This window comes from Myripristis murdjan, chromosome 8, assembly GCF_902150065.1.
Source record: "Myripristis murdjan chromosome 8, fMyrMur1.1, whole genome shotgun sequence".
In the NCBI taxonomy this organism is placed as follows: domain Eukaryota; kingdom Metazoa; phylum Chordata; class Actinopteri; order Holocentriformes; family Holocentridae; genus Myripristis; species Myripristis murdjan.
This window is the reverse complement of record NC_043987.1, coordinates 30,685,494-30,710,783: the sequence shown is the minus strand read 5'-3', so window position 1 is coordinate 30,710,783 and position 25,290 is coordinate 30,685,494. Positions and strand designations below refer to the sequence as shown.

Here is a 25,290-nt window from a genome sequence, read left to right as displayed (position 1 = left end):
TTAGCGCACACAAAACAGTCATGAAGATAACTGGCATGAAAAAACATTAGCCCACAGAGTCTCCATACAATCAATCAGTCATGAAACAAGCGACAAAAATGTCTTCAGACTCTACACATCCACTGTTTTCTAAATGCCAGAGTGTAAAACAAACCGCCTCAGATTTCCATTTGTTCCAGCCTCCATTACACGGTTGAACAATGTTAAATACTAGTGCAATAGTGCAGCGTGCAATTAATACACAGTCATTTTAGTATTTAGCACTTTTCTTGTGTTTTAAATTGCCTGGCCTTTTTGTGTGCAGTTCAAATGTGTCAGTGTTGTCAGTGTTAGTAAGTCCACGCTTTTTTAGGATGTTTTATGTGATGTAACTGTTTTTGTGGTATGTATTTCTGTGAAGCAAAAGAATATAGCGTTTTGCTCAAGACAAATTTCCCTTGGGGATGATAAAGTTCACTCTTACATATGAGTCATGAAATATTTAAAACTAAAGCTTTAAGGTAGGCTCAAGGTCACACAAAATGTCCTCTGGTGAGAATTTTTGAACATTAAAATAACAAAACAAATAAAACAAAACATGCTTTTAACAAAACAAAAAGCATTTAAAAGTAAAACTACATTAGCTACAAATCATTTGTATATATACTGTAACAGGTTACTATATATTTCAGGTAATTTTGTAGCTGTTATGAGAATTGAAAAAAAAGAATATTTTTTGAACATGCTCATGATCAAGCTACGACTACCACCACCTGACATTTTCACTTTAAAACACCAAGACTCTGAAAATGAACTAAAGCTTAATCCAGTGAAAGTGTTTTTTTTTTTTTTTTTTTTTTTTTTTTCCTCCATGAAACAGGTTGTGTAGAATAGAAGTTGTAGTTGAATGTAACTGAATTTGTACATTCATTTATTTTTGTCCCGCCGGCAGGTCAGGCCTCACGACGATCATGTTGGTCTGTCCGTCCGTCCAACACTTTATTCCAAGGCAATATCTCTCTAAATCTATTGGTTGGATTGCCATGAAATTGTCTGAACCTTGTGTCCCTTCTCTCTAGTATCATCGTCAGGCATGAATTTGGTGTGTACACAGTATCTTAAAATGTTGTAAAATGTTGTAAATTTTAATAAAATACAAACATAAAATTTCTCACTTTATGATTTAAGTTTGAGTGTCTGTGTGAGTGTAAGAACCTGTATAGAGTAAACTATCATCAGCCGTCTTTGGGCAGTGTGAATGTGAGGTGACTCTCACTCCTCCATCTGAGCCAAACACACTGAAGATCCATCCAACCAAACTCTGAACGCGGGGTAAAGAGGTTCAGTGAATGTGCAGGTGAAGGTGTGGAGATGGATCGGAGCGTCAGAGGAGACTCTGTAGAAAGACAGAGAGCCAGCAGACCAGTCCAGATACACTGCCACTCTGCTGGAGACAGAGGAAGCAGGGATACGTATGTCTGTTTCTTTGTGATCATGGAAGGCGATACACCTGTTATCAGAGCAGAAAAGACTCCAGGACTTTTTGTTAAATCCTAGACAGCAGTCAGTTCCCTCTCCTCTCCTTCTGATTCCTCTGTAAGTCACTCCTATTGAAACCTGTCCTTTCCATTCTACCTCCCAGTAGCAGCGACCAGTCAGAGCATTTCCACACAGCACCTGCTCCCAGCAGTAAAACCTCTCTGGGTGATCAAGATATGGCTGCTCCTCTCTCACCGCTGTCACCTTCCTGTTGTCTTCAGACAAGAGGAGCTTCCTGTTTGCTGTGTTTGGGTCCAGTGTGAGATCACAGGTGTCTGATGGAGAGGACAAGACACAATACAGCAGCACATTGTGAGATAATATCTGTTATGTTTATTAGCTGTTGGGTTAGGGTTAGGGTTACAGCTTGACTATACATTTCTTAACACTTTCATCATGACATGTGATGTTAGCCATCACCGTTGCTCTCATGAAGGTCACATACATTCCATCATGTTGGAACGGTAACATCATACTCTGATCAGTAAAATCATTTTGCATCATCAAACAACTTTCCTTCTGTGACACCCTCCAACATTTAAAGGAATAAGTCATTGCCAGAAACATGTGCTTTTTATTAAATGGGGACGTCTGTGCTGGATGTCGTGAAGCAAATGACAGGGAAGCACTGGGCGCAGGTAACATGGAAGAAAGGTACACAGTTGTTCATTGTGTGACTAGCTGCTGCAATGCTATAGCTAACAGGGGCCCTAATAAAATAAACTACACTATAACATATATTACTGACATTGTAATGATTCAAAGATGGTCAAAAATCAGCATTTTGGATGACATGAGCTCAACAAAATAAAAATAAAATGAAACAAACTTATAAATAAACATGCACTTACATTTTCTCAGACCAGATTTCAACCTCTGCACTCCACCATGGTCCACACTGGAAAGGGTTAAAAAGAATAAAAAAAACATGTTTTCTTTGTTGATGTAAAAATGAGCATTTAATAACCTGCCTTTTGAATTATATGCACCATATACACAAACGTTAAAGATGATTAACACAGATTGTGGTCAGTGTAGGTGCTAGTGAGCAAAGTGGGCCCTGGTGCAAAAAGCTCAGACTCATCCATATCATGCAGGTTTCTAGGGGAGTATATCTATATTGCCAGGGGCCTATACTTCTTCAGTATAATTATCTTTTCTGCACACCCTTAACACCATTTCAGGCATGATTTACTGAACACATGCTATCAGATTATAGAATCCTCTCTCTCTCTCTCTCTCTCTCTCTCCTCTCTCTTTTGCTCTCTCTCTCTCTGCTGTGTGTTTGATAAATGTGGAACGAGCTGCAGTGCGCGCAATTCATTTTGAAAGAGAAACTACCAATAAGGGAAAGTCCAACACGTGGCCGACTAATTGTGTAACCTCTCTCCTTCCCTTACTTACTCACACAGGCAGAGACAAGAGTAAGGCTGGCTCCGCTATGCAATCCAGCAAAAATGGGGGGAAAAAAAGGAGTATGAGTATCAGGAACGTTTTTTTTTTTTTTTTTTTTTTCCTGTCTGAAAAATGACACTGAACACATATACAATACAGAAAATTGTATGTGCAGCATTCCAGGTTATCTACACTGGATTGTTTGTCCTGTGTTCTCACTCAATAACCATTCTGGCAGAGGAGAACTTTCTAAACATCTCTGAAAGTAATATGTCAATTCAACATCACTGGGGCCTAATTACATACCCTGAAATTATGAATATAGATCAGCCTCTGTTGTGCACAAGGGAAACTCATCTTTAAACAACACTACATAGCTTCAAGATCTGACAGAGAAAACAGTCACCACCTTGAGGCTCTCTGTAAGGAGCTGCCTGGCAGCAAGTCTCTCCATACCTGAGCTTGTCCAATCTCCAGGTTGGATCCTCCAGTCCAGCAGAGAGCAGCTTCACTCCTGAGTCTCCTGGATGATTGTAGCTCAGGTCCAGCTCTCTCAGATGCGAGGGGTTGGAGCTCAGAGCTGAGGCCAGAGCAGCACAGCCTCTCTCTGTGATCATACAGCCCGACAACCTATGAACCAACAGACAGAATAAGATAAGATTTTATCATTGGTACAGTACTCTAATTTTAATTGGAATATAAAGTAGAATGCACATAAAACTGTAACAGCCACAAATACAAATAGCCCACCCCATGTTCTGATGTGCTTTGAGTTATTTGTGAATTCATGACAGAATTTTCCGAATCATCCATTTTCTATTCCTACTCCTCCTATCCTCCTTATTCCTGCTCAGGATCATGAGGTGGCAGTAGCCTATCCCAGCCCATGTTGGGTAGAGGGCCAAGAAATACCATGGGGAATGGGCAGTTTAACATCTTCAATTCACCTGACCTGCATGAGTTTGGACTATAGGAAGAAACACACACAAACATAGGAGGTACATACAAACTCCATGCAAAAAGGACAGTGGCATTCAAACGCAGGACCTTGCTGTTGTCAGGCTGCAATACTAACGACTGTGTCTCCCTTCCAACCAATCTTAAAAGTCATTTCTAGTGTTTTCATCAGCAGGGACTCCAAAGTGCTGAATTCCCTCAGAGACTTAAAGCACTGCCCTGTGTGTGGCCAGTAGGGGGAGCTGCTGACTCTGGAAGCAAGTTAATGTTTCTGCCTGTAAAGGCCAAACAAGCTAGCATATAGGCTGGAAATGTATTCAGGTAGACGAGGTGAATATAGATAACTTTGTGACTTATGTTTTACATATATTGCCGTGCTGTGTTTAAAGGAAATGAATTGTACATATCATCTTTATTTCCAAAATGTGTAATGTGGTAAAATATATTACTATTATGCTAGTGGGGCACATTTAGGTATTATTTAATTATAAAATCACACAGTAGGCTTTGACTTTGTGAAACCGCACATGGTTATTTCTGTTTATTCCAGATACTACATGCATATACTTTCTACTTCCCTCTAAGTGCCTAAAAAGTTTGCAAAACTATCATCTGATTCTGTGTCAACTCCATAAACAAAGTCACTGTGCATGGATATCCAGCTGCAACACAAGGTGTTCATACCCAGTTTAACAAGAATGAATTCTAATAGTAGGACTTAATGTAATCACCACTTGAAAACTGCATGAACAGAAACACACTATATCCTGACCTGAGAGACTCCAGCCTGCACAGTGGACTCCACAGTCCAGCAGAGAGCAACTTCACTCCTGAATCTTGCAGGTCGTTGTTACTCAGGTCCAGCTCTCTCAGACTAGAGGATCTGGAGCTTAGAGCTGAGGCCAGGGCTGCACTGCTTCTCTCTGACAACTTACAATCAGTCAGCCTTCAAAGAAATGTACAGATAGAAAAACAAACATAAATTTAATGTGACCATTTTAATGGCTGTGTATGTAACACCGTTTGAGAAGAACACTGCTTTTGCAGTTTTCTGTTCCAGTGAAATTCAACTTTTCTGAATGACTCTTGAATGACTCTTGAATCCCAGTGTTCAGCTTGCAGGGTCTAATATTGCTGGTTTGGAAATACTGACCTGATAGTCTCCAGTCTACAGTATGGACCCTCCAATCCAGCAGAGAGCAGCTTAGTTCCTGAATCCTGCAGCTCATTGTTACTCAGGTCCAGCTCTCTCAGATTAGAGGACTGGGAGCTGAGAATGGAGGCCAGAGCTGCACAGCTTCTCTCTGTCACATTACAGCGACCCAGCCTGAGGAAACATTAGTGGTAAAGAAACAAAATAGCTGAATGTATATTTTTGGATTAAATTTAATATATATTTTTTCTGTCTTGTACAAGGTTTTTAATCTATGCACGTACAAAGATTTACTGCAGGCTTTGACCACTGGCAGCAGCCTCAGAAGAGCCTCCTCTGAGGCAGAGTATTTCTTCAGATCAAACACGTCCAGATTTTCTTCTGATGTCAGTAAGATGAAGACCAGAGCTGACCACTGAGCAGGGGACAGTTTGTCTGTGGAGACAATACCTGATCTCAGGTACTGTTGGATCTCCGCCATTAAAGAATGGTCATTTAGCTCATTCAGACAGTGGAACAGGTTGATGCTTCTCTCTGGAGAGGGATTCTCCCTAATCTTCTCCTTGATGTACTGGACTGTTTCCTGATCGGTCTGTGAGCCATTTCCTGGCTGTGTCAGCAGGCCTTGGAGAAGAGTCTGGTTGGTCTCCAGTGAAAGACCCAGGAGGAAGCGGAGGAACAAGTCCAGGTGTCCATTTAGACTCTTTAAAGCCTTGTTCACAGCGCTCCGATAGAAGTCCTTTATTTTAGATTTCTTTCGTAATTTCTGTGTTTTTCTCAGAAGATTGACACCAGAGTTTATGAGTGACAGAGAGACATAAAGAGCAGCCAGAAACTCTTGAATGCTCAGATGGACAAAGCAGAAAACCTGGCTCTCGTGCAGCCCACGCTCCTCTTTGAAGATCTGTGTGAACACTCCTGAGTACACTGAAGCTGCTCTGACATCAATGCCACACTGTGCCAGGTCGGATTCATAGAAGATCACGTTGCCTTTCTCCAGCTGCTCAAAAGCCAGTTTTCCCAGAGACAGGATCATCTCCCTGGTCTCTGTACTCCAGAGAGGATCTGTCTCGGTTCTCCCATGATACTTGACATTCCCCAGTTTGGTCTGAACCAGCAGGAAGTGGATGTACATCTCAGTCAGGGTCTTGGGCAGGTCTTCTCCCTCACTAGTTTTAAACACATGCTCCAGAACTGTAGCAGTGATCCAGCAGAAGAGTGGGATGTGGCACATGATGTGCACACTTTGTGACATCTTCATGTGGGAGATGATTCTGCTGGCCTGCTCCTCATCTCTGAATCTCTTCCTGAAATATTCCTCCTTCTGTGGGTCATTGAAGCCTCTCACCTCTGTCACCATGTCAACACCCCCAGGAGGGATCTGATTGGCCGCTGCAGGTCGTGTGGTTATCCAGAGGCGAGCAGAGGGAAGCAGTTTCCCCCTGATGAGGTTTGTCAGCAGAATGTCCACTGAGGTTGACTCTGTTACATCAGTCAGGATCTGGTTGTTCTTGAAGTCCAGAGGAAGTCGACACTCATCCAGACCGTCAAAGATCAACACAACCTGGAACTGCTCAAACCCACTGATTCCTGCTTCTTTGGTCTCAGTAAAGAAGTGATGAAGAAGTTGCACCAAGCTGAACTTTTTCCCTTTCAGCAGATTCAGCTCTCTGAAAGTGAATGGAAACAGAAACTGTATGTCCTTGTTGGCTTTGCCTTCAGCCCAGTCCAGAGTGAACTTCTGTGTTAAGACTGTTTTCCCAATGCCAGCCACTCCCTTTGTCATCACTGTTCTAATTGGTCCATCTCTTCCAGGTAAAGGTTTAAAGATGTCTTCACATTTGATCGGTGTTTCTGGTCTCACTGGTCTCCTGGATGCTGCTTCAATCTTTCTCACTTCATGTTCATCACTGGCCTCTCTGCTCCCTCCCTCTGTGATGTACAGCTCTGTGTAGATCTGATTCAGAAGTGTTGGGTTTCCTGCTTTGGCAATCCCCTCAAACAAGCACTGAAACCTTTGCCTCAGATGAGATTTGAGTTTCTGTTGGTATACTGCAGCAGGACTTTCTGAGAGAATTAAGAAGAAATATAACAAAACAAATAATTTTTGCTGTAAATGCAGGGAATGTACATTTTCCTGGTGAAAATCCAACCTGATCTCACAGAAATCCGTGAAATGAGCACGACCTCTTAACAACGCATTGCGTGCTCCTGGCACATAACCTGTTATAATTATGTGTGGCCACCACAGAAACAGCGTCCACTGAAAGTCAATTAGGATCCGTGTCGTATGGCCACCACGCAAACGCTGTCCACTGAAAGTCAATTTCACGTGGGTGGTAGTTCATAGATCCCGGAAGTGCAAATTTAATCAAAATAAAATAATAAAATAAAAAATAAAAAATCGCCAGTTTTCTAGACAAGGCCTGCCATATTGACCCGCATAAAAGACGACCCTGATTTTAAGATGACCCCTCTTTTTCAAGACCATTTTTTGGAAAATAGGCTACTTTTTATATGGACAAAATCTTGTTTGAATAAAAAAGCCACCGGCCTGCATCAGGCGGGTCGGCCGCGGCACCGGCTGGTACCGTGCCCACCCGGTCAGGTCTGCGGGATCTGACAGGTGAGCGGTCAGTGCCGCGGTCGGCCCGCCTGGTGCCATGGCCGGTAGGAGTAGTATGGAAGGGCGCAAGCCAGTAATTTCGCCTAGGGCGGCACATAGGCAGAACCGCCACTGTATAGTTTATAATGTCATCATTTTCATATTTTTCTAGTCCACAAAAATCACATTTTAAGCCTTTTTGAAATCAATGAACGAAATTTTATTTTAATCTGAAAAACACCGGCGTTACCAAGGCAACGCGCTTCATGCTACCTGGTGACTCCCGGCTTCTCGGCTTCAAAGACGTCACGCCGTGGGTGGTGGTTCATAGATCCCGGAAGTGCAAATTTAATCGGTATTCTGAAAAAAGGTCTGATTATTAGCCATAACGTTGTAACCACCCAAGGCAGACTTACCACGAGCTATGAGGATGTGTAACGATGGCATGTGTCCACAAGTCCCGTATAATATCAACTTTATTTTAAGAAAACACGTTTTATTTGCGATATCATATCACGGAGAAGCACTACATTACCCATAATCCTAGTGTTTATCAGCGACGTGTCTGAATTGACAGCTTTCATCAATAAAGTCAATAAAATCTAATAAAGTGCATGAAAGTTGATAATGTGCTGATATGTTACGCCATTGAACACAACCCTTTCAGTCAGCGAAACAGAGCGGGTGGAAAACCCGTCGAAACACGTCAAAAATAGCACTAAAGATTTATATAGTCTATAAATATATATATATTTTTTCATAACACATCTTTACTCGTGGTATAAACATGGGCTACATGTTAAGGTTATGCTTTTGCTGTTGAAAAACTACCGTATGTATGGTTTTTAAACCTAAATTCACAATGTTTATCCTAACCCGGAAGAGGGGTACCAGAACTACAATTCGTGCAGACTTGCAACACACAGAGCTGTCCTGCGCCATAGCTTTTGTAGTTCTAACATGTTATGTCTATTATATGAAGTGGTGATCACTAATTTTGCAATCTTAATCAAAGTTTTTGGGTGTGGGAAGAACGCCTGAATGGTCAGATTTTAATTTTTTTTTTCTTAAGATAGTGAAATCATGTTTTTTCCATGTTTTGACACTAGTCGGTGGCGCCCCCTATTGGTTTGCCATCGGACATGATAGTAGAGGTCAAGAGCTTTCCAAAAATGTTGACCCCATGTCTCTACCATATTTTGTTGCTGTCTCAGGTGCAAGGTTCTAAGGGCACTTGTGGGGAGCAGGAACTGCCCACTGGTCTCACACTGAGATATGTTACTCCATAGGTCAAGACCTTTCAAACGATGTCTTCATTGTTGTTCTGTGACAAAGTTTGATTTTCATCGTGCTCCAAGCCAAGGCTGTCTCAGGTGTACATCTGCAGACCTCTTTTAGGGCCAAGCTTGATAAAATCAGTCAAACTTCTTTAAGGGGGTATTTAATGGCCAAATTTATTTAGAATATTGATGTTAGTCATATACACAGTCATACTTTTCAATTTGGACCATTTCAAAGCTTTTTTTCCCCATAAAATACTCAATGTTTCAGATTTCAGATTTTCCCATTAACTTAATATGGCCACCTGAGACACTTTTAAAGGCTTACAGTGCAGCAACAAAATATGGTAGAGACATGGGGTCAACATTTTTGGAAAGCTCTTGACCTCTACTATCATGTCCGATGGCAAACCAATAGGGGGCGCCACCGACTAGTGTCAAAACATGGAAAAAACATGATTTCACTATCTTAAGAAAAAAAAAATTAAAATCTGACCATTCAGGCGTTCTTCCCACACCCAAAAACTTTGATTAAGATTGCAAAATTAGTGATCACCACTTCATATAATAGACATAACATGTTAGAACTACAAAAGCTATGGCGCAGGACAGCTCTGTGTGTTGCAAGTCTGCACGAATTGTAGTTCTGGTACCCCTCTTCCGGGTTAGGATAAACATTGTGAATTTAGGTTTAAAAACCATACATACGGTAGTTTTTCAACAGCAAAAGCATAACCTTAACATGTAGCCCATGTTTATACCACGAGTAAAGATGTGTTATGAAAAAATATATATATATTTATAGACTATATAAATCTTTAGTGCTATTTTTGACGTGTTTCGACGGGTTTTCCACCCGCTCTGTTTCGCTGACTGAAAGGGTTGTGTTCAATGGCGTAACATATCAGCACATTATCAACTTTCATGCACTTTATTAGATTTTATTGACTTTATTGATGAAAGCTGTCAATTCAGACACGTCGCTGATAAACACTAGGATTATGGGTAATGTAGTGCTTCTCCGTGATATGATATCGCAAATAAAACGTGTTTTCTTAAAATAAAGTTGATATTATACGGGACTTGTGGACACATGCCATCGTTACACATCCTCATAGCTCGTGGTAAGTCTGCCTTGGGTGGTTACAACGTTATGGCTAATAATCAGACCTTTTTTCAGAATACCGATTAAATTTGCACTTCCGGGATCTATGAACCACCACCCACGGCGTGACGTCTTTGAAGCCGAGAAGCCGGGAGTCACCAGGTAGCATGAAGCGCGTTGCCTTGGTAACGCCGGTGTTTTTCAGATTAAAATAAAATTTCGTTCATTGATTTCAAAAAGGCTTAAAATGTGATTTTTGTGGACTAGAAAAATATGAAAATGATGACATTATAAACTATACAGTGGCGGTTCTGCCTATGTGCCGCCCTAGGCGAAATTACTGGCTTGCGCCCTTCCATACTACTCCTACCGGCCATGGCACCAGGCGGGCCGACCGCGGCACTGACCGCTCACCTGTCAGATCCCGCAGACCTGACCGGGTGGGCACGGTACCAGCCGGTGCCGCGGCCGACCCGCCTGATGCAGGCCGGTGGCTTTTTTATTCAAACAAGATTTTGTCCATATAAAAAGTAGCCTATTTTCCAAAAAATGGTCTTGAAAAAGAGGGGTCATCTTAAAATCAGGGTCGTCTTTTATGCGGGTCAATATGGTCGGCCTAGTCTAGAAAACTGGCGATTTTTTATTTTTTATTTTATTATTTTATTTTGATTAAATTTGCACTTCCGGGATCTATGAACTACCACCCACGTGAAATTGACTTTCAGTGGACAGCGTTTGCGTGGTGGCCATACGACACGGATCCTAATTGACTTTCAGTGGACGCTGTTTCTGTGGTGGCCACACATAATTATAACAGGTTATGTGCCAGGAGCACGCAATGCGTTGTTAAGAGGTCGTGCTCATTTCACGGATTTCTGTGAGATCAGGTTGTGAAAATCTCACAAGATTTCACAACAGCATGGCATCTATTTTGCTCAGTACTAGGCATGGAGAAACGTCCCTGATGGTGTGTGCAGCTCAGTGTGAAATGCAACTTTTATTTTTTTACACCCACATTAACAGATTAATAATTTAACCTACTTTACTACAGTGATGTGACCTCTGACTACTGAAAGCTTAATAATGGCGTTCCTCAGGGAGTGGTCCTTGGCCCTCTCATATTTTCCATCTACATGTTCCCTCTGGGTGATATTATCTATAGCTATAACATTAGCCTCCATTGTTATGCTGACAATCCTCAGATCTTCATTCCCACCGAGCACAATGACTGCTTTGCATTGGCTAACCTTGAGGCATGTCTGAGTGATATTAAAACTTGGATGCCTCCAAATTTCCTGATGCTTACTCTTGTGTTCCTCGAGTACCAAAAGTCTTCAACTGGTCGAAACTGCTGCTGCCAGAATCCTGACCAGAACCAGGAAGTTTGACCACAGCAGAACTGTTATAGCTTCCTTTTATTGGCTCTAAATTCATGTCAGGGCGTACTAATCTTTTTTTATTACCCTATAAGATTCTAAATGGGCTTTGTTACTACTCTCCGTCATTCTGGAATGGTCTGCTTCAAGAAATTAGGGAGGCAAACTTTCAAAACCAAACTTAAAGCTTTTTTTTTTTTTTTTAACCCGTGTGTAATTAAATTCTGATTTGAGCTTTGAGGGAGGCGTAGTCTTTGCCTCTAGTCTCTCCTGTCTTGGTTTAATTTAGTTCCTGTCAGTTTAGGTGTTGCCCCACAGTCTTGCGCTTCTTCTCCTTCCTCTCTAACTTCAGTTGTGACTGATGTTTTCTGTATTACTAACCTGTTCTCCTCTGTTTGAGTAGTTTTGGTCTGTGTCTGCTGTATGGATGTGGCTCCCATTTTTAGGTTGGCAGCCTGGCTCTGTCTCTGTGACCTGCATTTATGCACTTAGTTCTTTCTTAAGTCCTGGACCCCGTTAGTATTCTTCCCCCTTACCACTCATCTTCTGTGTGTGTCTGTGTGTGTGTGTGTGTGTGTCTCATATGCTCAAATATGAATGCCCAGTGTGAGGATGGCTATGTTCCCCCCAGGAGTGCCCCTCTGCCCTACAGCTACCAGTCCCCCCAATCCTCTTCATCCAACCCTGTCATCCTCCTCATTATTGCCTCATCATTCTTTCGCATTATGACCAGGAATAGGGTCCCTCTCAAGCTTTCTCCCATTTTGTCCAGTGTCTTTCTTTTATTTTCTTTCTTAAATCAGAGGGTGTTGTTCTGTTTATTGCAAACATGTGGGCACGTAAAGCCCTTTGAGATTGTAAACAGCTATACTGGACTTTAAATAAACTGGAACTTAAACCAGATTCCACGGGGGTTATGCTCAATTACCTCCCAAAACTGAATTTAGAAGGTCTTGTTTTAGAAATGCATGTATTTACAGCAGAGGTTTGGAAGTCAGACAATTCCTTTCTCCCTCCCTTTCTTCTTTCCATCCTGTTAAACTTGTTTAAAAAGACTCTTACTTCTCTGCAAAGAGTCTGCGAGCTCTTCCTGCTTCATTCTCCTCAGGAAGTGCAGGGTAATTTCCAGTAAAGCCTCTCTGCTGCCCTTCCCCTTCTCTTCCACCTCTCTGTCCACCACCATCTCATCCTCACGCTGCATGTCTAAATACTCCAGATGATCTTGACTAAGAATCCTCTGATATTTCTTCAGCTCGTTCTTCACAAAGGTGACAATGTTTGCCTCAAGTAGCTGGAACAGAATAACATATGAATTAATGATGCATTCTGAAATTGAATACAACTTAAACTGATTTTGCAGAGATGGTCTATGCATGACTGTGAAGATTTTTTTCTTAAATTTTTTAGGCAAATTATGAAGTGCTGTACATTTACATACCATAAATATGGAGACCAGGTCTATTTGATGATTCTGGGCAGACTGACTACTGGAAACCTCTGGTCTTTCATGAAAACTAAAACAACAAAGTATGACAGACTTGTTAAATATGTTCAGAGTAGCCTTGTAACACCCAGCCTGTTGCTTTTATGTACGTGTTCCATTTTTTTTAACTCCAGTGTTTTATATTGAAGTTTTCTAAAATTCTACAACCATGCAGCAACAGTGCACATATAAACCCCATTTAGAACCACCTCCCCATTCATGTATTTCAAAAAAAAAAAAAGTGCAAGCAAATAACAGAATGTGTTTCAGACTCCAGCGCCAGCACAATGTTAGATATTTATTAACTACATTACCAGCGTTTCAAATCTTAATCAATGTACACCGCTCAGAAAAAAAAAAAAAATCAGATAAAAAAAAATAATAATAAATAAATAAACAAAACAAAAACCAAAACAAAAGAAAAAAAAAAACAAAAAAAAAACAAATGTAACATGTAACTCCTTGTCTGAGGTAAATTGTAAAGGAAGACTACTGAAGTTAACAGAGATAGGGCAAAAAAGTAAAAAAGAATGTAATGCTGAGAACGATAGTAGTCTCTGAATATATGCGTACATATGAACACAGACCTGCACAAATAAAAACACAGATTAAAAAAAAAAACAAAAAAAACAGTAGGTCAAACAAATTGCCTTTTCATATAATAGAAGACAGGACCCCAAATGTCATCCATTTTTAATTCTGACCTTGTCTCAAAGGGGTGTCCATGTTTGAATTCAATAGGTGACTTCCTAGAGCAGTCACTCTTCATGGACACACAGCTGGGCTCAGGGGAGTCTGGTCTCTTCTGCTGCATCCTGACAGAAACAAATTGTAATTGTCTGAGGGGTTTGCTCACACTATGGGTAATGAACTGCTGCCTATAGGCCCAGTTCATTGTTACTCAGTTTGTTTTCCAATTGTGCCTGGTAGAATCACATTTGTATTGTTTATCATTTAGTCTTTGTGTTATGCTAATGAATCTATTTTATTTTATTTATTTATTTATTTATTTATTTATTTATTTATTTATTTATTTATTTATTTATTTATTTATTCATTCATTCATTCATTTGTTTAGTTATTTATTTATTTTTATATATAAAACCTGTGCACCGTATTACTGTCATCACAACTGGTGTACTTCCCTCCTGTGTTGTTGCTTTCTTTGTTCACACTATTAATAAATAAAGGTTTTCATACCAAAAGACCAAAAGCAGTGTCATCATTCCCAAGACAACCCAACTCGCCAAGGGTGTCCTTATGAAGGTTTTACTTTTCAATTACTTCTAACATGATGATGACTTACCCATTTTCAGAGGACTGTTTATCTTTAAAATGTACAGGTACAATCATAGAGCAGTCACTCCTCATGGACACACAGCTGTGTTCGGGTTCAGGGGAGTCTGATCTCTCCTGTTGCACTGAGCTGCAACACAACACAACACAGACACAGTGTGTCTATTCTGAGTAATGCTGCTGTAATGATTTGACTGCTGAGCTCTGACATGTAGAACAGTCATGGTCAGTCAAAGGTCCTCATCTTACCTCTTAGCTTTTGTCTGGCCGTCATATTCCTCAGACAGAGTGGATTCACAGACAGGACGCCCCCCCTTGCTCTCATCAGGCAGATCCATAATAGAGCATATACCTTTACAGAGACACAGGCTACTGGAAGGACTCAAAGCAACACTGTTTTCATGACCAAAGAGAGTCAAGTTGAGTTAAGAAAATCCACCCTGGCAGACGTGTTTCTAAATTTAGAGACTTCCTTCATTTTTCAACAGTGAGATCATTATTTCACAGATCTAAATGTAACTGTTACAGCCAGTGAAAATAATAAATGTTATGCATTCTTTAGTCATCACAATGTTGTTATAAGTTTCCGACACCAATGTAGAAACTACTGAAAAAAAAAAAAAAAAAAAAAATCAATCAATCAATCCTGATGAATATTTTGATCTGGAAACATCAAACATCACATTCTGTAACACTTCACCGCCATCACCTGAGCTCAGGTGACTATACAGTCATTCAGTTATTCAACACAAAGGAGGACTCCATTCAATAGACATTTATAATGATGCCCGATTGTGACTTTACCTGGTGAAGTTGCATCCAGATCGAATCAACAACACTTTAGCTTCAGCAGTGGAGAAAAAGTAAGGGAAAAGGTTCTTCAGTCATGGGTTTGTACACACATGATCTGTTTTTTTTTTTTTTTTTTTTTTTTTTTGGTCACATGCTCGTTGCATCCGGGTTAAAGTCTAAAAACAGCAGCATCGTGACAAACCTGTTTAACCTGTTGCCATGAACAAAGATGGCATCAGAGAAATCACACATCAGGTGATATGGATCTAGTATGTAGGCAGTTAAAGCCGCACCTCGACCCGGATATGAGGTGTTTTTATGTTTTATCTTGTCGTTATCTTTCATCTTTATCTTTTATAAGCTCCTGACGGCTCGAAAGATCCATGATAATTTTACACATGTTTGAACATCATATTTAGGACTTAAAATCGGACTAATTACGTTACTACTATCCAACAGCAACACGTTGTTGCACAGTTTGGCAGCTGAGATAGGGGAAAGGCTTGTACATATTTGGCAAGACCAACGTGTCTATTAAGTCGTAATACCCGGATCGGCTCTGACAGTATCTGAGTCCCAGTGCGCTCATTAATCATCCAGCAAGCATTAATTATCCACAGTTACATCGCTGTAAGTATTCAATAAAGTCATGTGAGATTTGCTTTTCACCCACCTGCAAACTATCCGCTATTAATCAGATTTATTTATTTATTTTTATGAGCTATTAGTTACTATTTTATTATTGTATTAGTTATTATTTTGACCCATACCGCCCACTGGCGCTATAATATTTATAATATCCTATAGCTTGTGATGCGCCATTATGTTTGTGATTATAAATCCTGTAGTGTGTGCAGGTTTGAAATTGAACAGGAGAACATGTGTGAAGATGTCCTTATGTGCGTGATTTTAAAACTCCTGTAGTCTGAGAGCGGCTTAAGTCGAGCTGCTGTTTAAAACTGAAATGTGCCCTGTAGAAAATTGTGATGAAGATGAAACGATTGAACATTATTTCTTATTTGCTTTCAAAATGCCAGAGATCTAAAGAAGTGTGGGAGAAAACGGCCAGTTTTGATTTTAACATTAATGTGACAAAGAACACTGGACATCACTTGATGGTATTGTCACTTTATCTACTGTGTTTTGTTGGGATTGTGTTTTTATGGAATGTTTCCCGTTTTTTTATTTTTTTTTTTTTTTAACCTTTTTTATGGATTAAATCTCTCCCCTTGTAAAAAGGATTATTTTAAAAGTGAAGTCTCAAACAGATTTAATTTAAAGTGTTGTTACAGTTGAACTTTGGGTCAGTGAGTGTAATTCACCCCATAGGTCTGCGTCTGTCAAAGGATGGCTCTTACAGGATTCAATGTCCATGAAATGAGGTAATACGAGGCATATGTGTCCACTAGATGGCGCACATTAGCTATATTAAACCTGTATAAGAAAAGTCAACCAGCATTTGATTTAGTGAAGCAAATGTGAATGAATCGGAGGTACAGACTTAAAGCCTTGTAAGGGGACAGGCTCTCATATCCCTGAAAATCAAGTTTACAACTTCACCATGTCTAACAGTGACACAGCAGCTTTCAGTAGAGCAATAACCCAGTGTATAAATTGGTGTATAAATGTATCCTTTTTTTTTTTTTTTTTTTAATATTTTTTATAAGAAACTATAAGTTTATATTGTGATATGTTTCTGTGGTGTTAATGCACAGATCTATCTATCTATCTATCTATCTATCTACGCACACACACACACACACACACACACACACACACACACACACACACACACACACACGTTGTAAAATTATGAAAACAAATGTGTTTTTAAGAAAATGTGTTCAGTTGAAAGTCACGTTAAGAGAATGTTGTACAGTTTCACTTTGTGAAGAAGTCTGAGCTCAGAGTGTGAATTCTGTGCACCACATGGAAAACTGGCAGCTTGGCTATCATTCCTGATGTAGTCTGCACACAGTATAAAGGGCCATACTATTGTTTGTAATTGGCCCAGCTGTAGTGAACAATGTGCCTCTAGATGTTTATGTTTTTTTTTTGGCGTGTATGACTCCAAAATGACTCCAGTGCCCCTTTCAGGTCATGCAGAATTGAGGGGAAACTGGGTCAGTGGCAGTTGCTCAAATTCTCAAGAGAAGAAAGAAATTAAAGGAAATACAACAAAATGTAAAATATAAAAATGTGTCTTATTGCATTCACATCACCAGGAGCCAGCTACGGATGAAACTTAAATAGCCTAAATCAGAATTTAAAAAAGTCACATTCAGTTTTTTTTTTTTTTTTTTTTTTTTTTTTTTCTGTTCACACTGGAATAAAAATAAGGTCTGTGTCACATTAGAGGAAAAATAAAATAAAAAAAAAACAGGTCTTGGTCACCTTCTACTAGATGTATGAACGCAACCTTTGGGGTTTAATGTGAGACTTCCAGTTTCAATCTGAGAAAAAACATAATGACATTTAACACGAGCAGAGAAATATCTCAATATTAGTCAAGAGATATTTTACTTTGAAAATCCCTGACACTGCACAGCGGAAGTCTCATGTGATTGGACGATGACAGTGAGGGTGACGTGACCAATAGGAAAACAGCTCGGCAGGCATATAAACCAGACTCTCGGCAGTTGTCTGCATTTCACTTTGAATTTTCAACAGGGATCATAGAGATTTGAAAAAATGTCTGGAAGAGGCAAAACCACCGGCAAAGCTCGCGCCAAGGCAAAGACCCGTTCATCTCGTGCCGGTCTCCAGTTTCCTGTGGGCCGCGTGCACAGACTACTACGTAAAGGCAACTACGCGGAGCGCGTGGGCGCCGGCGCCCCCGTCTACCTGGCGGCCGTGCTGGAGTATCTGACCGCCGAGATCCTCGAGCTGGCTGGAAACGCCGCCCGCGACAACAAGAAGACCCGCATCATCCCAAGACACCTGCAGCTGGCCGTCCGCAACGACGAGGAGCTCAACAAGCTGCTGGGCGGAGTCACCATCGCTCAGGGCGGCGTGCTGCCCAACATCCAGGCCGTGCTGCTGCCCAAGAAGACCGACAAGCCGGCCAAGGCCAAGTAGATCCACAGCCAAACCAACACACACAAAGGCTCTTTTAAGAGCCACACACTTTTTCAAGAGAGTCTCCTGCTGTTTTTCAGCTGTATATCATTTAACCGCCCCCAAATAGTGTCCAAATTATTTGATGAGTGACACTAGGAACACTAAAACCTACCACACTCTTTATTGGGGAAACTGAGTGTTTATTAAAATAATTAGCCTTACAAGTCCCCCCTCTCCACCCACTGGCACTGCAGTAGATTGTGTAATCGCTTCACACTGCAAAGTCTGACCTGAAGTGAACTGGAGTAACCCCATCAATGGAAAAACATCTGAGCTCCCAATTTCAAAGCAGCCTGAGGAGACACACCTACAGCTCAGCCCCCTTCACTGTGCCGTTGTCTTTCTACCGCCAATGTAACGTAATTATTAGAATATCCCGCCTTTTATAACAAATGGAATTTGTATTAATCCATTTTTTAAATAGTTAAATCTTTATTGGTAATAGTTAAACTTGTTTTGGTCTTATTCTTAGGACTGCCAGCTGGCTAGTTCCAGATGAGCAAAGAAATGAGGGGGTTCTGTTATCCTGTTATATTGTACTGAAAAATGTGACATGTAGTTTGGTCCTTGCATTTTTTTTTTTTTTTTTTTTTAACCAAGATACAAGGCCATGATTGATCATAATTTTGCACTTTTTTTTATTACCTTTTCTATTATTTATAAATTATCCTATGCTTATTGTTCTCTTGAGAATTTGAGCAACGGCAGCAAACCTAGTTTCAGGGGGATCAAATTATTAATATTTGTGTTTCTGATTGTGATTTTGATTGAGCTGTACTACAGTCTACACATGATGTGTGGGTGAATTCCTTGTGTGGCACAAGCGTTGGCCTGTAGGAGATACAGCGCAGTTTAATTTTCAGTAAAGCCTTTGTAGACCACAGAGCTTCATCACATCTGTGTGTGTGTGCGTGTGTGCGTGTGTGTGTGTGAGTCACAGTGAGCATCTCTCCTTTGATGTCTATGAACACACTCTGTGGTCCACCGCTTTGTTTGTTTGTGTTTGCTGACACCAAAACAGCTTCAGTTTCATACAAATGACCAGCAGCACATTTCTTTTTTTTTTGTTTTTTTCTCTGAATTAACTTGTCGGCCATCTGGAAATCCACTTTTGTTGTCATCTGATGAATGTTAAAAGATTTTACAGAGGAAATATAGAGGAAATATCGCCGAGCTGCGCATTCCTTCGTGGTGAAGATGTGAGGTTTGGAGCCTCTCCGGACAATTAAGGCAGAAACCTTCAGCGCTCTGTAAGACTTGACCACGAAGAGACAAGCCTGTTGTCGGCTCCGGTCGCTCTCTGCTATCAGAATTTCTTCCAGATGTGTATTTGAGACGTTTTTCTGTAAGCAGAAAACACAAAGTGACTCATCTCATCAGTCCAGTCCGACTCTGTTTGCAGTGCATAGAGCAGACGACAGAGCAGAGAATGACAGAAGCGGCTCCAGTTGCAGCCGCCGCTGCCCCGGCTAAAGCCCCCGAGAAGAAGAGCGCCAGGCCGCAGAGGAGCGGCCCCAAAGTCGGGGAGCTCATCGTCGTGCCGTGTCAGCCTCCAAGGAGCAGGGCGGCGTGTCTCTGGCTGCCCTCAAGAAGGCTCTGGCTGCCAGGCAAGGCCCGTGTCCGCTTGGCCGTCAAGAACCTGATGACCAAGGGCACCGGAGCTTCCAGATCCTTCAAGATCAACAAGGTCAAGGCTGACAAGCCCAAGAAGGCGACTAAGAAACCCAAAGCCAAGGCCAGCAAGCCCGCTGCTAAGAAACCCAAGGCGGCCAAGAAGCCCAACAAACCGGCAGCGGCCAAGAAACCAGCCAAGAGCCCCAAGAAGCCCGCAGCCAAGAAGGCCACCAAGCCCAAAGCCAAGAAGGCGGCGGCTCACAAGAAGTAAACCTTAAAACTTAAGGAACAAAGGCTCTTTTAAGAGCCATACACACTTCAAAAGAGGGCGCCTAATTATTGCAGTAGGTGAACCAATTACTGCAAAATGCCATTAACATGTAGCTATATATTCAGTGTAATGACGTTGACGTTTTGATACAGAAATCACTAGGAGAGCGATACACAATGTCTTGTGATTATTAATGTAAAAACAAATGTGGATGTAAAAACTCAATTCATCAGTGTCAAGAAACAAGAGGTTAAAGAGTAAAATAAATCCTGAAAACTTTGGTGAGTTCTTTACAGGGTTAGGTTAATGCAAGGTTTATGTCAGTTGTTCATGTCATCTCATTCTGAAGGAACACAGAAATACAGATCTTCAGTTAACTCCTTGAATTTTCTTTATGAGAAAAATGGGCGGCAGTCAGCAGAGTTTGGCGCCGCCCAGAACAACACGCGCTCTCTGTCTTCACTTACGTCCGCAAAGAAAATTGAAAAGCAGGGGCTTCGCTCTGCGCTTTCATCAGTTTCTTCTCACTCGTGAAGATAAGAAGAAGTCATCATGTCTGGACGCGGCAAGGGAGGTAAAGGTCTGGGGAAAGGAGGTGCCAAGCGTCACCGCAAAGTTCTCCGCGACAACATCCAGGGTATCACCAAGCCCGCCATCCGCCGTCTGGCTCGCCGCGGCGGAGTCAAGCGCATCTCCGGTCTCATCTACGAAGAGACCCGCGGGGTGCTCAAGGTCTTCCTGGAGAACGTTATCCGCGACGCCGTCACCTACACCGAGCACGCCAAGAGGAAGACGGTCACCGCCATGGATGTGGTCTACGCTCTCAAGAGGCAGGGACGCACCCTCTACGGCTTCGGAGGCTAAACACCAACAACGACCACAACAACACAAAGGCTCTTTTAAGAGCCACCCACAACTCACTGAAGAGTCCAGTCTTGTTATGAAAGTTATGTATTTTTCAGATGCATACAGCTTCACGAATGAAACTTCTAAATTACAGTATTAAAGCAAGATGGATGATCTACATACATTATAGATCAACATCTATAAATGATTTGATTCTGAATTAGAAACACCTAATGTGTGAAACATTTCTGACTCCATTTTTGCAGTTACTTTTCCCACTTGAAGTATAGCATTTGTACCAGCAGTAGAATCCTCTGCAGATGAGCACAGAGCAAATTAGCGATAGCATAGACTACCATGCCTGGTGAAAATCATCTGTGTTTAATTGTTAAAACCAGTTGTTCTGCATGGACAAAGTGAGTGAAGTTGTAACTTCACAGCATCTGGAGCACAACTAATCAGACGAAGCTGAATCAGCAAGCGTATCCAAGCTTTGATATGCTTTTGCGATTGTATTTGTATTATGATTCCATAGTATAAAGTTGATCTAGTGATGTATGGGCAGACACAAAGGTGGTGTTTGTGTGAGGGTGCACTCTGGACTTAAACATGAAGCTTTTTAGAGTGGATATACACGGGGAATGGGTGGACCGTGAATTAACTGCATGCATTTTTGTAACTGAATTCCTTATGTAGAGTTCTTCATAAGCATTAATAACAGTCTTATACTTACAGACAGGAAAAGCTCTTGGAGAAGTGTGTGGCTCTTAAAAGAGCCTTTGTGTGTGTGTTAGTTTGTGTTGGGGTCTACTTGGCCTTGGCCGGCTTGTCGGTCTTCTTGGGCAGCAGCACGGCCTGGATGTTGGGCAGCACGCCGCCCTGAGCGATGGTGACTCCGCCCAGCAGCTTGTTGAGCTCCTCGTCGTTGCGGACGGCCAGCTGCAGGTGCCTTGGGATGATACGGGTCTTCTTGTTGTCGCGGGCGGCGTTTCCGGCCAGCTCGAGGATCTCAGCGGTCAGGTACTCCAGCACGGCCGCCAGGTAGACGGGGGCGCCGGCGCCCACACGCTCGGCGTAGTTGCCTTTGCGCAGCAGTCTGTGCACGCGGCCCACAGGAAACTGGAGACCAGCACGAGATGAACGGGTCTTGGCCTTGGCGCGAGCCTTGCCGCCGGTTTTGCCTCTTCCGCTCATTGTAAAACTCTCTCTTTGTATATGAGATAGAAAGAAAATGAGCTTCAGTGACCAAACACACCGCTTTATAGCCTCTGAGCGCACGATGAGGCTCAGCAGTGACCAATGAGAGGCAGCGCGCGCCTGAGTTCACCCCCGGACCACTGGCGTTAGTCTGTGGTCATGACCAATCAGACACCAATGACGTCAGTGACGGCACGTAATTTATTAATCAGTTATTATTTTTTTCCGCTCATTTCAGTGTTTAATTCCAAGTCAGAATTGTTGTTTTTATTATTAGTAGTTTTGGGGGTGCACTTTACATGTTGTTTGAGTTCCAAATTAAATTCTAAAACATTGAATTCATCCTCTCCTCTTTCCCAGTTTAGTTTTTCCTGTGGTGATGTTTCAGTGTTCTCTAATTGTGTAAAAACAGGCAGGTGAAAGGCCATTAAAAGTCAGCAACGGGGCCCAGCCGCTTTTCAGCTCTCAATTGTCTTACCATGTGTTTTGTGATGAAAGGTTACTATATATATAGTAACCTTGAATTAAAAGGTTATTCCTTATATTCCTTATTAGCGCATATCAAATCAGATAATGTGTGATATGCATGTGTAAACAGAATAATTCAAAGATCTGGTAATTGACTTTTTTTCTTGTCTTTGTGTGTGTAATCATCTTGTGAATTTTTATAGTGATATCTGAAAGTAAAATTTTGATCCCTTTCCCCTGTGTGTTAAAAACAGTGTTTTTTGGTAATATGTGGTCATAAATAGGTGATTTTCCACCAATGGGATTTCTTGGGACTTTTTTTCCCCTCCCTCAGGAAAAACTGAGGATACAAAATCAGTTGAGTTTGCTTCTCTTGCAATTTGTCCTAGGTTTTTTCATAAAATGACTGGAGTGCTGTGTGATGTCTGGCCTGGGGAAAGAAGTGCAGTCAGGTGCCCAGCTCGCTGCCTTTACTGCGATCAGACGGTCTGTGTCTCCATCTGGTGGACGAATCGCAGTATTGACTGTAGCATGAAGTAAAGTGTAAAACAACATAGGAGCTACACAATGACGTTTAGTGACGTTAGGATTCGAGTTTCAATTGGAAACGTCTGAGTGGTGAATATATGACTATTGACTTTGCCATTTCAGCAAAGACAGTTTGAAGAGTAAAGGGTGATTTTTGGCTCCTGAGCAAAGCTGTATGTGGCTCTTAAAAGAGCCTTTGGTTTTGTGTGTTGTAGTCCCTGTTTGAGTCTAAGCCCTCTCTCCGCGGATACGGCGGGCCAGCTGGATGTCTTTGGGCATGATGGTGACCCTCTTGGCGTGGATGGCGCACAGGTTGGTGTCCTCGAAGAGGCCGACCAGGTAAGCCTCACTGGCCTCCTGCAGAGCCATGACGGCCGAGCTCTGGAAGCGCAGGTCGGTCTTGAAGTCCTGGGCGATCTCTCGGACGAGGCGCTGGAAGGGCAGCTTGCGGATGAGCAGCTCGGTGGATTTCTGGTAGCGGCGGATCTCCCGCAGAGCCACGGTGCCGGGCCGGTAGCGGTGAGGCTTCTTGACGCCGCCGGTGGCCGGGGCGCTCTTCCTGGCCGCCTTGGTGGCCAGCTGCTTCCTGGGGGCTTTGCCTCCGGTGGATTTGCGGGCGGTCTGCTTGGTTCGGGCCATGGCTCACACTAAAACACTCTCCTCTTTTCAGCGGAACAGTCGATACAGGCTCTGGCTCCCTGGCGGCTTTATATAGACAACGGCGGGGCGGGGCTGACGCCCGAGCGTGAGGAGCAGAGCGCGTGCGTCAAAAAATGCTATTGGAGGACAGGCCGTTTGAACTAGGCGCCCATTTTTCCCTCCTTGTAGCTCCCGTCCCATTTCAAACTCTCTGTCTCTCACAAGTATTTTTCTCCCTTTTAGAGAAGTTATTGAACACACGATGCTTCTGGAATAACAATACTTTCATGAGGTTATTTGACCAATTTAAAGGCTATGTCCAATTTTAACATTTCCCCAACAGGAGAAAATTAAAATGAATGTGTTTGGGTATTTTAAAATAAACATTATACTAATTGTGAAACTGCTATCAGACCATAGAAACACACAAAAAGAAACAACTCAACCAGGGAAAGCCCTACATGACACTGTTCAGTGAAATTCATTTTGTTGATTTTATTTTGCGTTAGTGTTTCTAATTCCGCTGGCTGTTGATTATGTGAGTGTATTTCCATTCCCTGTCTGCCTTGTCACGTGTAGTGTTTTCCAGTGTGAAGTCTAGTGTCAACATAATCTATATAATAAACCAAATAAGTGAGTCATTGAGTAGTAGAGTACAGATCTACGCATGTGGATCAAATGAAGGGAAGCAACATTTTCGTTACTTTAAGAGTTTTCATGAAATTATCAACAATAACGTAGTTATTTATAACGATGTTACAGCGTAAATTATAGATTGACTCTCTCAGTAGAAGTGGGTGGCTCTTAAAAGAGCCTTTGAGTTGTTGAAGCTGGAGCAGCTGGTGTTTACTTGGAGCTGGTGTACTTGGTGACGGCCTTGGTGCCCTCGGACACGGCGTGCTTGGCCAGCTCCCCGGGAAGCAGTAGGCGGACGGCGGTCTGGATCTCCCTGGAGGTGATGGTGGAGCGCTTGTTGTAATGAGCCAGGCGGGACGCCTCGCCAGCGATGCGCTCGAAGATGTCGCTAACGAAGGAGTTCATGATGCCCATGGCCTTGGATGAGATGCCGGTGTCGGGGTGCACCTGCTTGAGCACCTTGTAGACGTAGATGGCGTAGCTCTCCTTCCTGGGCCTGCGGCGCTTCCTGCCGCTCTTACCGGCGGTCTTGCTGACGGCTTTCTTGGAGCCCTTCTTGGGGGCAGGCTTTGCGGGTTCAGGCATGTTGACGCTGCTTGTTGAACGAGTAACTCTGTGCCCTGCCGCTGCTGCTTTTATATAGAGCGAGCTGACGTCACCGTCAGTGTGCGGCTCCATGTGTTTGATTGGCTGAGCGGAGCTCCAGAGCTTTTTTTTTTTTTTTTTTTTTTTAATTTTCATGATAAAATATGCATGGTCCTTTTCAAAACGGAGACGTTCAAATGCATTAAACTACAATTCAAAAATAAAATAACTAGTATTAAAACCTCACAACAAGGCCATTCAAAAGGTCTTTTTTTATGTCGGCTAGTAGGTAGTCACCCATTTCCTTTGTGGTGATTGGATTATTTAGACTTCCTTAAAAATACTGGAAGTCATAGTATCGATTATTTGATCAATTACAACAAAAGATGCTGTTGTCAGAGATGTGTGCTTGTATCTTTAGCCCTA

The 25,290-nt window shown here is 42.1% G+C and overlaps 6 protein-coding genes and 1 pseudogene across 6 annotated transcripts; 3 read left to right on the top strand and 4 right to left on the bottom strand.

Annotated features, from left to right (window-relative positions):
• Positions 1-859: 859 nt before the first annotated feature.
• On the bottom strand, positions 860-14,951 carry LOC115363270 (NACHT, LRR and PYD domains-containing protein 12-like). Its single transcript, XM_030057382.1, has 11 exons — positions 14,418-14,951; positions 14,179-14,298; positions 13,577-13,687; positions 12,828-12,903; positions 12,452-12,680; positions 5,308-7,090; positions 5,024-5,197; positions 4,643-4,816; positions 3,370-3,543; positions 2,370-2,416; positions 860-1,793 (listed from the first exon to the last, which is right to left on the bottom strand). The coding sequence occupies exons 1-11, from the start codon at positions 14,504-14,506 to the stop codon at positions 1,252-1,254; spliced, it is 3,519 nt and encodes a 1,172-aa protein (XP_029913242.1). The 5' UTR covers positions 14,507-14,951; the 3' UTR covers positions 860-1,251.
• On the bottom strand, positions 9,860-24,878 carry LOC115363246 (histone H2B 1/2-like). The gene is made up of 2 exons (XM_030057358.1): positions 24,375-24,878; positions 9,860-9,871 (listed from the first exon to the last, which is right to left on the bottom strand). Exon 1 carries the CDS (start codon positions 24,862-24,864, stop codon positions 24,490-24,492), a length of 375 nt encoding a protein of 124 aa, XP_029913218.1. The 5' UTR covers positions 24,865-24,878; the 3' UTR covers positions 9,860-9,871; positions 24,375-24,489.
• LOC115363242 (histone H2A-like) lies at positions 17,628-18,169 on the top strand. Its single transcript, XM_030057354.1, has one exon. It carries the CDS (start codon positions 17,652-17,654, stop codon positions 18,036-18,038), a length of 387 nt encoding a protein of 128 aa, XP_029913214.1. The 5' UTR covers positions 17,628-17,651; the 3' UTR covers positions 18,039-18,169.
• LOC115363681 (histone H1-like) lies at positions 19,510-19,965 on the top strand (annotated as a pseudogene).
• On the top strand, positions 20,447-21,033 carry LOC115363263 (histone H4). Its single transcript, XM_030057374.1, has one exon. It carries the CDS (start codon positions 20,518-20,520, stop codon positions 20,827-20,829), a length of 312 nt encoding a protein of 103 aa, XP_029913234.1. The 5' UTR covers positions 20,447-20,517; the 3' UTR covers positions 20,830-21,033.
• On the bottom strand, positions 21,556-22,008 carry LOC115363266 (histone H2A). Its single transcript, XM_030057378.1, has one exon. It carries the CDS (start codon positions 22,003-22,005, stop codon positions 21,619-21,621), a length of 387 nt encoding a protein of 128 aa, XP_029913238.1. The 5' UTR covers positions 22,006-22,008; the 3' UTR covers positions 21,556-21,618.
• On the bottom strand, positions 23,228-23,692 carry LOC115363229 (histone H3). Its single transcript, XM_030057340.1, has one exon. The coding sequence runs from the start codon at positions 23,641-23,643 to the stop codon at positions 23,233-23,235; it is 411 nt and encodes a 136-aa protein (XP_029913200.1). The 5' UTR covers positions 23,644-23,692; the 3' UTR covers positions 23,228-23,232.
• Positions 24,879-25,290: the final 412 nt, after the last annotated feature.

Coding starts and splice junctions, on each gene's coding strand:
- LOC115363270 (XM_030057382.1), bottom strand. CDS start 14,506: ATGGATCTGCCTGATGAGAGCAAGGGGGGGCGTCCTGTCTGTGAATCC. Junction 13,688..14,178: donor AAACAGTCCTCTGAAAATGG/GTAAGTCATCAT, acceptor TGTTTCTGTCAG/GATGCAGCAGAAGAGACCAG. Junction 2,417..3,369: donor TGGAGATTGGACAAGCTCAG/GTATGGAGAGAC, acceptor AACCCTTTCCAG/TGTGGACCATGGTGGAGTGC.
- LOC115363242 (XM_030057354.1), top strand. CDS start 17,652: ATGTCTGGAAGAGGCAAAACCACCGGCAAAGCTCGCGCCAAGGCAAAG.
- LOC115363263 (XM_030057374.1), top strand. CDS start 20,518: ATGTCTGGACGCGGCAAGGGAGGTAAAGGTCTGGGGAAAGGAGGTGCC.
- LOC115363266 (XM_030057378.1), bottom strand. CDS start 22,005: ATGAGCGGAAGAGGCAAAACCGGCGGCAAGGCTCGCGCCAAGGCCAAG.
- LOC115363229 (XM_030057340.1), bottom strand. CDS start 23,643: ATGGCCCGAACCAAGCAGACCGCCCGCAAATCCACCGGAGGCAAAGCC.
- LOC115363246 (XM_030057358.1), bottom strand. CDS start 24,864: ATGCCTGAACCCGCAAAGCCTGCCCCCAAGAAGGGCTCCAAGAAAGCC.